General features: G+C 35.1%; 1 protein-coding gene across 1 annotated transcript in view; it reads right to left on the bottom strand.

Moving 5' to 3' along the window:
- WASL (WASP like actin nucleation promoting factor) overlaps positions 1-16801 on the bottom strand; it is a 61208-nt gene that overhangs the window by 27273 nt on the left and 17134 nt on the right. The window contains exons 2-3 of the mRNA XM_027075388.2: positions 2590-2724; positions 706-792 (exon numbers count right to left, since the gene is read on the bottom strand). Of these exons, the coding sequence (XP_026931189.1) occupies positions 706-792; positions 2590-2724 (222 nt within the window). The remainder of the gene's footprint in view (positions 1-705; positions 793-2589; positions 2725-16801) is intronic.

The raw sequence follows: 16801 nt of genomic DNA, 5'->3' as shown, positions 1-16801 counted from the left end.
TACTTTTATATATTTACATATATCTATATTTTATTAAGAAAAATGTGGAAAACAATAGCTAGAGAAGAAAATACTTTTTGAAAAGATAGATCATCTAATCCAACCATCTTTTTTCTTATTATAGAAAATTTAGGAAATACAAATATGAAAATAAAGAAAATTAAAATCACCTATAATCTAGACACTCAGACAATCCCTGGGAGCAGATGGTATGGAAATCCTTCTAACTATTTCCCCAAGTATATGCGATAAATTTTTGAAATTCTGTTCTCCCCGCTACACACATTTACTTTATTTTAGTACTCTCCTAAGTCATGAACTATTCTTTTACGAAATAACTTGAATGGCAATATAATATTCAATGTTTAAAAGATATCACAGATTAGTGGGCAATTCAGACTTCATTTTTACAGAAAACTAAATCCCAGAAAAATTAAGCTATCTGCCCAAAGACAAAAAGATGATGAAAACCAAATTTCTTTTCACGTAGCAAGTTATATTCACAGTACTCTTTGAAATCCTTTTTGGTTTTTTGGCCCTTTAAAATCGTAGCCATTTCCTCTTTACTATCTATGAAGATGCTTTTAAAAGTAAAATAATTTTTACTTTATACAGTGTTTACATGGAAAGCTCACAGATGCTTTCCACAGACAAATGTAAAAACAATTACATTAAACAGGGCAATAAAAAAAAAATATGACTTACATCTCCAGCGAAGGTATGAAAATATCCTCTAGGACTATTATATACAAAGTTATTGTATAGCTCTTGTTCCCACAATAGTTTCCCATCCTAGAAAACAACAGTTAAAATAAGAGTTAACAAAAAGATAATCTCTAGGAATAAACCAAAATAGATGACTCCTATTAAGCAAATTGTTTTTATTAATAATAGCTTTTACATGCACAGAAAACACAGATATGCATAAAATATATATAACATAATTTAATTGGTGTTTTCTTAATAAGAAAATAGTAAATTCTGGCTATTTCTTCCATAAAAACTACGTATCAAGTGAGCTTAATTCAGTATGCCAAGATACAATCTCCTTAGCCTGTATTCCCAAATATAGTTACCTGGTCAAATACGTAACTAGAACAGTTACTAGGTCATCAATGTCAGACAGAAGGAATAGAATACTGCTGTACATGCACTGATGATCAATGCCTAGTTCCACTGGCAATAGACCGTGTGCTATCAAACATTATAGGAACATTTCATGCTCTTTTCCTCAATTCTGTAAGATGCTGGGAGTGTCAAATATACCTTCTCTGTACTGTTCACTAACAGTCTTTGAACTCCTAAATTTTATACAGTGGCTCCCTAATACTACTAGTAAAAGTAGTGTCAATCATGTGCAGAAAAAGACCGATGATTAAGGTGCACCAAGGGTAAACTCTGGTTAGGAGAGCCATGGGTGACTGGATTGTCATATGTATGGCTGTAGTAGAAGACATAGAATTAACCTTAATACCAAAGGTGGCTAATTGCCAAGCATTCAGCAACGGTTATCTACAATTAGAAATCAGCAGTTAGAGGAAGATAAGTATTGCCCTATTCTGAAAGCAAAGTTCTACCTAGACCATGACTTAAAAATATTCAGAATTCACTATACACACAGGACCACCCATTCCTTTTCTCTTTGTGGAGTTATATGTGCACTTTACTTCTAAATAGTGCTTCTCGTTGGTGATGAGAAGTATGTCAAAACAACTATGGGTTTCTTTCAAACTACTGCATGTTTCCCCATCCCCTAGAATCACTGCCATAGTTAAGCCACTGATAACAGGAGTACCCCACATCTCTCAGCTGTCTTGGAGTATGGAGAAGTGGATGCTAAGAAGCACTAAGTTACAAAGTATAGTAACTTAAATCTTACTTAATCTCAGGGAAACACTTTGCAATAGACGCAGATGGTTCTCGCATTTTATAAATAAATAAGCCAAGGCCCAGAGAAATTAAACATACAGAGGCTGACACACAATCTATCCGTAAGTATCATCCAGGAGAGTTCAAAGTCAGTGTTTTTTGGTTGTATTTATTGTCACATATAAATATTACAAAAGCCTACTTATAGAAAAGGTCTTAAAAGATAAATGGAGACTTCATCTCTGCAAAAAGGTAATTACTTCTATGGTAACTACAAGAAATGAATACCTGAGAATGGGCATCCAATCTAGGACAATGTGGATTTGTGTTTGAATGTGAGAGATACAAAGCTGTGAAAATGTAAACATACCTATGTTGAGAAACAACATAAGGAAAAATGGGTAGCAAATACATTATTATAGATACTGTATTATGCTTTAAGCCTAGGCTGAAGTAACTAACAGTACATACTAAACTAAAATATACTTTTATAGTTCCTTGAAAGGACTTTATACTACTCTGTATGGGACAAGATGAAATAGAAGAGTATCATTAGAAAGAGAGCATGTAGGGAAAGCCCAAGATGTAAAAAGTATTAAACCATACATACAGGATAAACAAAAATTACATACGTAACATACATAAATATAGGTAAAAATCGTAACTGAAATAAAAAACCTAAGCACCTACAGTTTAAAGTGGAAGCAAAACAAAACTCACCTTAATATCAAATATTCTTAAAAAATAAGATCTCTGTGGATTGTCCTTAACAAGACAAGCAACACCGCTGCACTTCTTTGACCACATACAGTTACGATCTGCTGCATATAACTGTACCACCGCTGAAGACATAGTCTGGAAAATGTAAAATTTATAGCCATTAGGTTCAAAATAACACTCAGATGACCTCAGCCCCTGCTGACATCCTGAATGTAACCTCATGAGAGACATGGAACCAGAACCACCCAGCTATGTTGCTTCTGAATTTGTGACTCATAGGAACAAGGGGATAATAAACATTTATTGTTACTTTCTGAAGAAATTACTTATTCAGTAATAAATAACACAATAACTATGCTAAAAATAACTATGGAAAGGAAACATTTATTGCTGCTTAGAATGTATCAGAAATCGTGTTAAGCACTTTTAAATACAACTCCATTTAAATTTTATTACTATTATAATTTCATTTTATGCTTGAGAACCTCAGAGTTAAAGGGATACATAATTTACTCCACAAATCACACAGCTAACTGGCAGAGTTGAAATTCCAATCCAGGCAAGTTGTGACTTCAGATCCTGTACTTACTCCTTGCAAAATACAATAATCCCCAATCCTCCTTTATCCATGGGGAATACATTCCAAAACCCTCCAGTGGATAGCCTGAAACTGCCGATAGTACCAAATCCCATATATACTATGTTTTTTTCCCCTATGGATACATAGCTATGATAAAGTTTAATTTATAAGTTAGGCACTGAGAGATTAACAACTAATAACACAATAGAACAATTACAACTATATACTGTAATGCAATATACTGTAATGCATATACTGTAATGCAAGGTATGTAAATGTGGTCTCTTACTCAAAATTATCTTATTGTACTATACTCATCCTTCTTGTGATGTGAGATGATAAAATGCCTATGTGAGGAGATGAAGTGGGGTAAAGGCATAGGCATTATGATGTGGCATTAGGCTACTACTGACCTTCTGACAATATGTCAGAAGGAGGATCATCTACTTCTAACCTGCAATTGACCTTGGGTAACGGAAACCATGGAAAGCAAAACCATGGGCAAAGGAGGACTACTACACCGTTTTCCAATAAAATGAACATTTAAATAATGAAGTAGTAGTGTTAGTAAAGGCTGATGTCTGTATAGCAGTTAACTACTTTAGTATGGTACTAAATCAAACGAAAGCAAAATTTGTGGTTACTAAATTATAATGCTGGACACTTTGATCATACCATCCTGGAAGACAGATTCTAGTATCACCTTTTTCAAAGATGGGAAAACTGAGGGAAAAAAGATATTAAGTGACTTGCACATGGCCACTTAGCTTGCAAGCTATACTGAAAACATGAAGAATTATTTGAGTGACCGTTGTGCCAATTTTTCCAAGGATATAGCTAACTAGTACCCTTTCAGACGTGTAAGAAAGAAGCTAATTGTTACATGCAAGGAACACAGCACATTAACTTCTACCACGTTGCCACCTCACTCATGACAGTAACATAAAATAATGGAAACTTTAGTTTAATTCTAAATTAAGTTTTTTTTAGGGGCACTTGGGTGGCTCAGTCAGTTAAGCATCCATCGACTTTGGCTCAGGCCATGATCTCACGGTTCGTGAGTTTGAGCCCTGCATTGGGCTCTCTGCTGTCCGCACAGAGCCTGCTTAGTTTCCTCCGTCTCCCTCTCTCTCTGGCTCCCCCTCGCTGGTTCGGTCTCTCTCTCTCTCTCTCCCTCTCTCTCCCTCCCTCAAAATAAATACACTTAAAAAAAAAAATCTCCTTTAAGCTTTTAAATAAATAAATAAATAAATAAATAAAGTTTCTTTTATAGTATAATCTAGGAAGTAACTATGCAATTTTAGTTTCTGTCAGAATGATACACCACACTTACAAATCCTCTGAAAGTAATAATCATGTTTTTGGGTCTAAATCTACTGATTTCAGGGGCACCTGGTGGCTCAGTCAGTTAAGCATCCAACTCCTGATTTCGGCTCAGGTCATGATCTCACAGCTTGTGAGATTGAGCCCCGCCACTGGGCTCTGTGCTGACAGAGCAGAGCCTGCTTGCGTCTCTGTCTCTGTCTCCCCCTCCCTCCCCGCCCCTCACCTGCATGAGTGTCTCTCTCTCTCTCAAAATAAATAAACATTTAAATCTAGTGATTGCACTCCTAAATGGGAAAGCAAGGAAATAATTTAAAATACCTCAAAAATTTGTTATTTTTATATAAATATGAAACAAAATGTTTATACAAATATATTAGTTACAGTTTTTTAAATAAAAGGAATTTAAAAACCAGAAGTAAGAGATGATTTAAGTAATTACAGTATATCAGTTCAATGAATACTGGTCATTGTAAAAGGAAATAGACTACATTAGATTTAGAAATAAAGTTGTTTTGGGTTACCTAACTATGGCTGGGGAACTTTCAGACTCATATACACAGAGTTTATATATATTAGTTATAATAATAAAGTCAGAAATGTAAGATGAGTGTACTTTTGGGGAATCCAAATTGTATAAAGACTTTCCTAACTAACAGTGAGTGCTCCATGTTATGTTTTTAACTTTTGTAGACCACAAACTCATCTTTGAATTTCTGATAGTCATTGACAGCATACAGAGCAGCAAGAAAATTTCCACAAGAGCCATTAAAAAAATGATAAAGATAGTTTGAAACATATCAAATGTATATACTAGGATGCTGGGCTTAAAAAAGGACACTATGCCTTTGGCTTGCTCAAAGCATACTTTGTTCTTCTCCAAGTATAACACATATCATTTTCTGCTTGGGCTCCCCGACCTCAAACTCCTAACACTGAAAACTACAACCAAAAACAAATGGATTCTGCATATATGACCCAAAGGTATTAAAGAACAGACTGAAGGATTCAAAAATCAGATGAGTAAATTTGTTTTCTAAGGCAAATTCATATAAATTACTGTCCTTTTAGTATGATGCTGTCAAAAGGCATTCATTTCTAAAAAGAAATTAGGAAACTAGATACCAAGAAAAAAATAAAAAAATCCTTTTACTTTTCTTTTTAACCAAAAAACAAGAAGTAACAGCTCAGAAAAGAAAAAAACGGATTATCAAATAGAGTCTGAAATTCCATTATGGAAATCCCCTTGCCAAATGACCAAATATTAACATGTAAAATGTATATGTGAACCTAAAAAAAAGTAACAAAAACTAAAAATCTACATTTAAACATTTATATAAATGTAAAACAAATTCTTAAAACATCTGCTTGAGAAATAAAGACCTGTGAAACAGTTTAATAGCATTCCACATAAACGTGGTTAGCAGAATAAACCTTATTCTAAAACAATTTATAGAATTTTAATACTGAAGAACCCACCTGTAATCAGAAGCTATTTTCAATAACTGGATTTTCAAATTTCTACTACAATCATACTGTCAGTATATGCCTCTTTCAGCCCTTTTTATCTTAAACTAGCAAAGTCTGAAAATTATATAAGGCCCTTTCTGATTAATTCAGGAAAATTATAGTAAATGCAAGAATAGCTTACACATATAAAATTTAATATATAAATGCTAGAAACATTAAAACAGTGACTATCCCTTAAGCCCTAGATTGACAGTGACTTAATTAAGCTTTTGAAAACATTCCTTCCATTCCTTTAAAGAAATTACAGCTACTCAACTCCGTTACATCTGGTCTCTCATAACTGAGAGGTATTATTGAAAAACAACCTAAGGACAAGTGCTTAGGAAAAGAAATCTATTTCTTATTAGCCCAATAATATTAGGGTTAAAATTTGTTAATTAAAAGGAAACAAGTAATATATCAGCTTTTGTAGAAACAGAACCTGTCCTATCATACACAGTCCTGATACTTCAGTACTAAGTTACTGAAATAACACATTCATCCTCAGAACTTTCATTGTCAAGAGCAGACAGAAGATAAAGGATGAACTCTGGGATGTGGATCTCTCCCACACTGTCCTTCAGTGGTGCACTTCTACCTCTCAGGCAGACTCTGCACCAGTCAAGAACTATTTCCCCAATTCCCTAGGTTAAATGACTGGTTTTTTCCTTCACTTTTCTAGAGTAACTTCTTTCTGACTATCTTGTGTAAATCTTATTGTACCACAACTTATTCTAAAATAGACTAATTTGCTGTATTGATTATTCATTTTAGTGGACTGTAATTCCCTTAAGCACCTGAACAGTTTTGCAAGAATATATATATTTTCACTTCACCTACACTTTGCTCCAAGTAAGCAAACATTTGTTAAATTAAAAATTACATATTCTGATTTTGATACTAATACTATGATAATGTCCTTGATTTTAGGATACACATTTGAAGCATTATAAAGGGGTATGATACCGGCAATTACTTTCAACTGGTTCTGAAAATAACTGTATATATATGTGCGTACATACATGAGACAGAAGAAACCCTAACAAAATGTCATAAATGCTTGACAAATCTGGATGAAGGATATGCAGGAATTCTTTGTACTATATTTGCAACTTTTCTGTAAGTATGAAATTAAAAAATTCTAAAGCCCAAATGATTCATAAAAGTGTAAGACTCTCAGCCTCCTTCCACAGCCATGAGTCTTGGGACGGTGGTTCTACCTGTACATATACTAGCTACTACCACACTGACTCAAAACTAAGAAAATCACTACTTCTTCCAATTCCTTCTATACTCATACCAACCTTGTTACAGGGAGCTTCATCCTGAGTAAGAAAGACTTAAATCACAAAGATTCACCACTTCTATAGTTTACATTCTTCTCACATTATCAGAACGACCATGTTATATAACAGGTCAAAATAAGAATTTTAGGTTAGGAAAACAGACGTTTCTTTTATTACAGGATCAGCTAATGACGGAAAAGACTGGAAGATACTAGGTCTTGTAGATCCTTGCCTGACCAACTGCCTACTTAGTACTAAGATGACTTTATAATGAACAACTGTCTACAAATATTATTTTAATAATCCAATAAATATACAATGTTGTTGAAAGAAATCATTTTTAAAGATATATTTTCAATTAATATCCAAAATAAACACAGTGTGGGGAAAAAAAAAATCACAGGATTGAAAACATAAGTCTTTCCTATGGACATGATAGTCTAGATTAATAGCCAAAACACTCCAGCTTTTGTGTGTGTGTGTGTGTGTGTGTGTGTGTGTGTGTGTGTGTATCCAAATTCCTAAAATCTAATCCAGGAAAATCCATCCTAAGTTTTCTTATTATATAAAACTGCTTTAAATGTTCCTAAATACTCTGACGATATATTCACATGAAATGACCCATTAGTATCATAAATATGAAATTTTAATATGAAACATAAAAGGAATTATAAAAGTAAAGAAAAAGAAAAAATTTGGTTATACTTCAATTAAGAAATTAAAAATCATGTAAATGAGGAATTTGATTGAACTCTTATAATTATTTAATTGTGCAGTGATTTCAAGGAGCAATTTTATAAATAATTAAAGTATAACAATGCTTTAGTTACACAGCCACCTAAAAAACCCAACACAGAAACCAGCAATTTAAAAAAAATAGAAACAAGACTCCTGATTGGAAAGTATCAGTAAAAATTACCCAGGAAAAGAAAACACCAATAATTTACTCTGGAAAGGGCAGATTTTATCACCTGGTAATTTCCACAATGAGAAATAACCAGAAAGAGAAAGGAAAATAGAAAAAGGTAGAGATTAAAAAAGAATACATCAAAGACAGAAGACTCCAGAAGAAACCGTAATTTTTTAAAAAGCAAAGTTGGAGGATTAAAAGAGAAAGTGGACAAAAGCAGTAACAGAATCTCAAGTGTGTGTGTGTGTGTGTGTGTGTGTGTGTGTGTGTGTGTGTGTATAAAAGCCACAAGAAAACAGCTGCTGTCTTATGGATCAAGCAGAAATGGTGTTTTAGGCCTTAGTAGCTACTTAAGAAAACGACCATGCTAGGCATATTCATTTACCAAATGTTTACTGAGCACCTACTATGTACGTGGAACTGTGATAAATGGGGGTGTGGGTGAATGAAAGTGAGGTCAAGCACAAAAATTTATTACAGACATGGTCCTCATGAAATGTGTTCTAATGGGCACAAAGACATTGTTAATGATTACAAATGCTATAAAGGAAAAATGCATCATGCAGGAAAAATGTAAAACCTATCCAGCATGGGAAGGCTGCCCAAGAGTAACAATTTACCTGAAGGATGAAACTGAATGAGTCAGGTGAGCAAAGGGGTGGAGGGAAGAGGAGAAGAAATAGCATTCCACTGCAGACAGATCAACAAAGACCCTACCATGGGAAAGTGCTAATCTGAGTAGGTAAGAAAGAGAAGAGTGGCATGGAATGAAGTCACAGACTTCATATTAAAATAACATCAAACATGGCTCACCTCTGTGGTTTAGAGAGATAAACAGCCATGTGCAGTTTGGAGACTTTGTCTAGAGATGTAGTAGAGTGGTTTATCATTCCTATAATGGCTTTTGATGTCTCTTAGTATATCAGTTCTGGTATACTCTTCTTCCCCACCCCCACACCCCGCCCAAGGACCCTGGGTTTGTCCATATGATTTGCTTTGAGCAATAGAGCCTCAACAAATATAAGCAGAAGCTTGAAAACTACTTGTACGTAGTGGCTTGCCCTCCTGGAACTGCTGCCCTAAAATCTTGGGGTGAAAGACCATATGGAGAGCCGGCCCCATCATATTACCTGTCCTTGCCAAGCCTAGTTCCCACTGGACTGCCCACTGAATGCCACTGCATGAGTGAACATAGGTGACAAACTAGACACCCCACCAATCCACAGAATCATAAAATATAAATCAATACTGCTTTTAAGTCACAAAGTTTTCAGGTGGTTTGTTTGCAGCAACATGCAGGAGATTATTTTAATATAATAATAACATATTATAGATGGTTCTAGCTCCTTCCTCCATTTCATTTATACTGGACATGTGTTTAAAATTACCAGTACAGTTTTCAGAAAAATTTTAATATTTATTTATTTTTGAAGGAGAGACAGTGTGAGTGGGGAAGGGGGAGAGACACACACAGAATCTGAAGCAGGCTCCAGGCTCTGAGCTGTCAGCACAGAGCCCAACGCGGGGCTTGAACCCACAAACTGCGAGATCATGACCTGAGCTGAAGTCAGATGCTCAACCAACTGAGCCACCCAGGCACCCCAGAAATTTTGATCTATAAATCGTAGAAGTTTTAGAGCTCACTCTCACTATCAATGCACTTTCTTTTTTGGAATCATTGTTTAAATGCATTTTACATCCAAAAGCCTTACTAAAAGATATGTACTGGACAAGAGACTAAGCTCACTCACTAAACTAGTCATGGCCACACATCAATCTCATATGGTGTCTGTGATTTAAATTCATACATCAAAAAGCTGTAAATTATGTGGCAAAGATCTTTAGCATTACCTGCAATCAAAATTATAGATGCTAAAACCACAAATGGCAAAGTTTACCATCCTCTTAATTTTCTACTTGAAGGATAATCACACATAGATAAAGGTGAGAGGAATAGTGATCTCAATATAGACTGGGTTATGTTTACAAACAGACAGGTCACTGTAGTAGACGGGCAGCAAATAGGTGCAGCTTGCTCTCTTCTGCCTTTCCCTTCTCTGTAGCTTAAGTAGACATGCTTTAGGGAGTTTTTCTTCTTTCCTCTTCTGTGGGTTTCAATTTTTAGGGAATGAAGGTGCAGATGGGAAGGACGGTCCCAAGGATTACCACCTCAGCTGACCAAAGTTTAACATTTACCGGCTGCGCCCCAAGCTCTGGCAACAAGAAAATGCGCGCATGTGTGTGTGTGTATGTGTACAAAATACCTTATAAAATATACAAAGTATATTACGCTATAATATAAAGTATGTTATATTTTAAGACCTAAGTATATTATACATTTTTATTATAAAATATATTTATTTATATATTATTAAATATATATTTTTTATTCTGCTACCACTTTCCTGTGCAAGTAACAGTTTGGGAAGAGAAGGTGGAAGGATGTTACTTTGGTCACTGATAGGATTTCAGTGTGCCTGAACCCAGTATCATTTCACCATAAATTTATCCAGAGTATAATCCAATCCCTTCATTTTACAGAAGAGGTCAATTTATTTCTCAAAGTTCATATTGGTCAGCTCTGGATGAATTTCACAATCAGATGCTCATTTTATATTCACCATACACTACTCATTGATTTATCCCAGTTACTAATTTGTTAGATTTTTGACCTATCACATCTAAATGATTTTCAAAGAACTATATATCCTTAATATAATTTTATCCCTCTATTGATCTCATTTGGTTTACCTTATTTTGGAGGAGGGCAGGGGAAAGTTAGTGGCGGTAGCAAATAGAGGACTACTAGTGCATGAGAAAAAAGGATCTTTATGGGAAGAAAAACTTCAAACAGATGTAAGTTATACGACCTGGGGACATAAGCAGATTTACCAGGAAGCCAATTCATTTAAGTTTCAGAATCCTTTACTTGGAAGTGTCCCTTACAAAATTTGGTTTGTTCTCCTTTGGGGAGCACATGAAGGAGCAGCAACCCCAGCCGCATGCTTAAGGGCTCCTCTGTAGCTATTCTTGGAGGTCATCGTGGTACTTCCATCAAGGATGCACTACCTCAACATCCGTCCAGCCCCAGCAAATAACCTGTCCCTCTTGGAACACAAAATGCTCCCAGACCCAATCTTTAACCCCAAGGAAAAGGTATGAATGACTGCTATTTAGCACCCTGCTGGGGGTGGCACACTAAGACCAAACTTTGAACACTTCTGGGGAAAGGAGAGTGGTCCAGCCACCTAAGATCAAGAGCTGGAGTTTTTTCCCCAGGCAAGAAGCATCCTCTAAACAAAGTGAAGGAAATTAAAGATGTATCAGTAACTAGTTTAAGGAAACTTCTTTGAGCTTCACAACTATCAATATTTTGATCAAACATACTAGAGCAGGAGTCTTTTCTATAAAATACCAGATAGTTAATATTTTAGGCTTGTAGGCTCTTTGGCCTCTTTTATCTCTGCTGCTATAGCGTGTGCAAAAGCAGCCATAGATAATTTGGAGATGACTATGTTCCAATAAAACTTCATTTACCAACACAAGCAGGCTATAGTTTGCTAAGCCGTGTGCAAGAAGAAAGGATCTCTCTATAGAAAATACAAAATTGTTGTCATGTAAAGAGGTGCTCAATGAATAGATAGCCAAAATAAGTAGGAAAAAAAATATCAAGAAAGTGTATCAATTAATAGTAATAGAAATAAGTTATAATAAGTAATAAGCTATTTTTCTGGATTTTGTGATGTTTATGGTATTTTTTTGTTGTTATCTTTTCTCATACTAAATCACCATTTTTATATTTAATTTTAGATTCTTTTTTTAAAGAGAACCCTTCCAAATTATGTAAGTTTCAGGCCACAAAACGTGGATCAGCCTTATTTGGAGCAACAATATAATGCACCAATTGCAGCAACAGGATTTTGTATCTAAAAAAAAAAAAAAAGAGCTAACTGAATATATTCCTTTTGCCAAACCAAACTTAATGTAGTAACTTTTTAACATGCAGTGACTTTATTAACAGAAAAAAACTACGGCTGAGCAACTTCAAAAAACCACTCAACAAAAAAAAAGGTTTGAAAGGTCACTGGGAATGTGTGAGTCTATGTGGATGGGTTGCAAGAGTCTTTATAGTTAACTTTCTACCCAAAGTAAGAATTCCTCACGTGATATTGTTAACAGACAATTAAATAACATTTGCTTGAATGCTTGCTCCAATGGAGAGTTCACAACTTGAAGGGAAAAACTCTTATTCTTGAGCAACTCAGAAAATAGATACTGAACCTAAACCTGTTTTCCTGGCAATTCCTACCCACAGGTATTTAATCTTTAATCGTTCATTTAAATATCTGTTGAACATTTGCTATGTGACAGGCGCAGTGCTAGTTACTGTGGCTACAATGCTACAAAACTGGAGATGTAAACTATTCCCCCACTAATCACAGCATATCATGTATGTGTAGTGGCAATAACATTTTCATTTTCATAAAGATGTGCCCCAACAACCCTACTTCTCAGGTCATCTCTTTTTCAGCAAGAATTTATTTTGGTCATTTCTCATCTGACCTGATTTATGGATACCTTATCAGTCTGGTTGCCCTTATCAGTCTATAGTTACATGTGGTCTGACCAGTGCAGAATATTAGCGAAATGATGGAGGAGATAATTTGTTCCCAATCACAGAAAGAAATGCATGTGCCACCTCATTCTCACCTATCACACTGTATACTGAAGACACAGGGCACCATCTTTCACTAGTCATTATCCTCTCTCATGTCCTGATTTTCCATTTCAGTTCTTTGCTCCCAAAGGCAAAACACCCTCTCTCACCCTCCCTTTACCTGGCTAATTCTGTTCACCTTTCAAACCTCAGTTCAGATGTCATCTATCATATCCCTTCCCTGACTCCCTCAAAAAGTGTTATAACTTAACCTACAGTTAATATCCTACTATTTATGAGAATAAGCAACATGAGCTTGCCTAACAAGGCACTTTAGTCCATTTCAGGAGGAAGCAGTTCCTCTTTTCACTAGGCCTTACCAAGAAGATTCTCTTCAAAAGTCAGTGGACTGGTTAGGTAATTAGACCCTCTCAAACTACACCAATGGTTAGGTTAAATATTTTTTGTGGACAGGAAATGCTAAAGAATAAAATGAAATCTAGAATTAAAAAGTCTACAGGAGGGGGGCCTGGGTGGCTCAGTCGGTTAAGCATCTGACTTCGGCTCAGGTCATGATCTTGCAGGTCATGAGCTTGAGCCCTGCGTCGGGCTCTGTGCTGACAGCTCAGAGCCTGGAGCCTCTTAAGATTTCTTTGTCTGTCTGTCTGTCTCTCTCTCTCTCTCTCTCTGTGGCCCACCCCGGCTTGCACTCTGTCTCTCTCTCTCAAAAATAAACAAACATTAAAAAAACATTTTTTAAAGTCTATAGGAATCAAATATGCTGAGAAGTTCAAAGTTCATTAAAAAAAAAAAAAAAAAAAAGCACAGAGAACACAGGGGCACCTGGGTGGCTCAGTCCCTTCAGTGTCTGACTTTGGCTCCGGTCATGATCTCACAGCTCGTGAGTTCAAACCCTGAGTTGGGCTCTGTGCTGACAGCTCAGAGCCTGGAGCCTGCTTCAAATTCTCTGACTCCCTCTCTCTCTGCCCTCCCCTGCTTGTGTGCGCTCTCTCTCTCTCGAAAACAAATGAACACTAAAAACAAAACAAAACACAGGGAACATAGTCAATAGTATTATAACAACATTGTATGGTGACAGATGGTGACTACACTTTTGGTGGTGAGATATGTTGTATACTTGAAACTAACAATCTGTGTGTCAACTCTACTCAACATAAATGAATACTTGGAACAGGAAAAGTTACGATCTCTGATGTAACTAGTACCAGAGTTTCCCCACTAGTACACATCGCATTGGTACTAACAAAAATTCTCTGAAAGGACGCCTGGACAGCAGATCTGCCATAAATCCGCTGCAGTAGAGCCCACATACTCAAAAAAGTACAGGCAAAATATCTAAAAAATACTGAGATGAAAGGATCTAATAATTAGCAGGAATGAGAAATATTACATAAGCAAAGATAGCATGACATACAGTATGAAAGAAGAGCTATAACTGATTCACAATAACCCCAAAAAAGTTAAGTCTTAACCATAATCAAAATGGATGTTCATCAGATGAAGCATGATAGGCAATTTGCATCCTGTAATAATGATGTATTTCTTTTGGAGCAAGAAAATATACCAGAGTAAAATATATGGTACCTCAAATATTCACATAGGGACCTACTTTATCACATAGGAGTTAAAGTAAGTTCAGTAATGTGTTTGTTCTGTTGTACTAAACCATGGTAAAGCACTAACACATTTTAGAAAGACTTCCATCAAAATCAACAAAATATTTCAAACCTTGCATTTATTAATTCAGATCTTCAGAACCTTAATATTATCCAAAATTACTCAGGCAACTCGAACTTTCTAGGTCATCAAGAAAAATACCCACACAACTCATTAAATAAACTAGAATTTAGTTATACAATGAGATACAATACAGCTGCTAAAAAAATAAAAGAACGAAGAGGTTCTAAGTAATAAGGAAAAATCCTCAAGATACATTGTTATGTGAGAAAAAAGCAAGATGTAAAATGAAAGGTGTAGTATGTTAACATTTGTGCACAATAGCAAGAATCAATATTTGCCTAGTATGCATAAAACTGAAAATGGACACAGTTGCTACCTATTTTGTATATGCAAAGGTGTTTTGTGAGGGGAGGAAGGACGAGGCAAATGGAAGATAGCATGGAAGAGAAACTTTTCACTTTCATATATTTTGATTTTATACCATGTGAGTATTTGAGTTTTTCAAAAAATTAAATATTGATGTGAAAATACACACAAAAAAGAAAAAGACCTACTCAAGTCATATCATGGTAGAAGTCTGGGTGAAAAAAAGATCTTTGTGATCTAGAAACTGTAACCCAGGAAGAATTTCTTGCAGCTTTTAAGAAGCCTTCCTTTAAAAAAAAAAAAAAAAGTCATTTTTGAGAGAGCGAGAGAGCACATGTGTGTGAGGTGGGGAGGGGCAAAGAGAGAGGCAGACAGAGGATCCAAAGCAGGCTCTGTGCTGAAAGCGGAAAGTCCCACATGGGGCTTGAACTCACACACTGTGAGATCATGACCTAAGCCGAAGTCAGATACTTAACCGACTGAGCCACCCAGGCGCCCCAAAAAGCCTTCCCTTAAAAATTAAGTGAACATTGCTGAAAATAACATACTATAATATCTAAAGGCATAAAGTAATAAAAAGGCAAACTTTGGCTATTATAAAAAGATAGCCTATGTCTGTAATGAAGGCCAAAGTCTATGGCTTCTTTCATAAACTTTCCCTTTGAGTCTTTTGAACTCTTAACATGATTAATCAAGACAAGCAAGTTTAAATAAAATTCAGTCGATTTTGTCTTCCATATTTGTTATTCTATATGCCGCAATTCATAATTATCCAAGCTTTTAAAGACAGTAATAAGGATGTGTATACATATTACATGTATTATATAATATAAATAGAAGTATATAAATTATGTGTAATATGTATACACATTTCTTTTGTACACATTATATATCATATATTATATATACACATATATATATACACACATTTAATTTGCTTGACTTTCATATGTACAATCAAGGTGGGGGAAGAACATGCAAAGAAATTAATCTGAGAGTAAATGGAATTTAAATTCAACATACAACCTAAAGACTTTAGATTCAAAATTTGAGACTCATACATGATGTGTAAGAATTATTAGAAAAGAAAAAAAAAGAGAGGCAAGAATCTTTCTTATTTTTTCAAAAATTTTATTTTTAAGTAATCTCTACACCCAGCCTGGGGCTTGAATTTACAACCCCGAGATCAAGAGACACATGTTCTACCGACTAAGCTGGCCAGGTGCCCCAAGGACCTTTCTAAGGTTGTTTTTATGGTTTACACTTTACAGTAACCAGATCTATTATGGTGATCCTTTTGCCATGCATATAAATGTTGAATCACGATGCTGTATACCTAAAATATGATGCTGTATTTCAATTATGTTTCAATTAAAAATTTTATTCCTTGTTAACAACTTCAGACTTAAAATTATAGTGTTAAACATCAGTAATGATCTACTCAATAATTTGAAATCATTTAATAAACCAAATTTTATATACTTCCTCAGAAAGCTTAATGTTGCTAGTTTCAAAAGGCATTTTTTATTCAAAATGCATGAACCAATATTTCTAACTCCAGTTACCATTACTGAAACTGAATGAACATGCCTAACTAGATGTTCGATTGCAACCACCACAGAGGAGTAGGAAGCAGACTGTATTAAAATAAATGGTAGATCATGTTTTTTTTTTCTTTTAAAAGATTTTTATCATTAATAAACCATAAACTTGGGGGGCAGGGTTAAATGTTAGGATTTTATATAATTTAATTCTACTCTATAATGTTACACTAAGCACTATAAAGGCAAAAACAGCAAGCTAATAATTTTCTCTCTAAATGGAATGGGTGACTGGATCCCATGTACATATTTGGATACTTAAATGTTCTATGTTTTTAA

This window comes from Acinonyx jubatus, chromosome A2 (genome assembly GCF_027475565.1).
Source record: "Acinonyx jubatus isolate Ajub_Pintada_27869175 chromosome A2, VMU_Ajub_asm_v1.0, whole genome shotgun sequence".
NCBI lineage: Eukaryota > Metazoa > Chordata > Mammalia > Carnivora > Felidae > Acinonyx > Acinonyx jubatus.
This window is presented reverse-complemented; position numbering and strand designations above follow the sequence as displayed.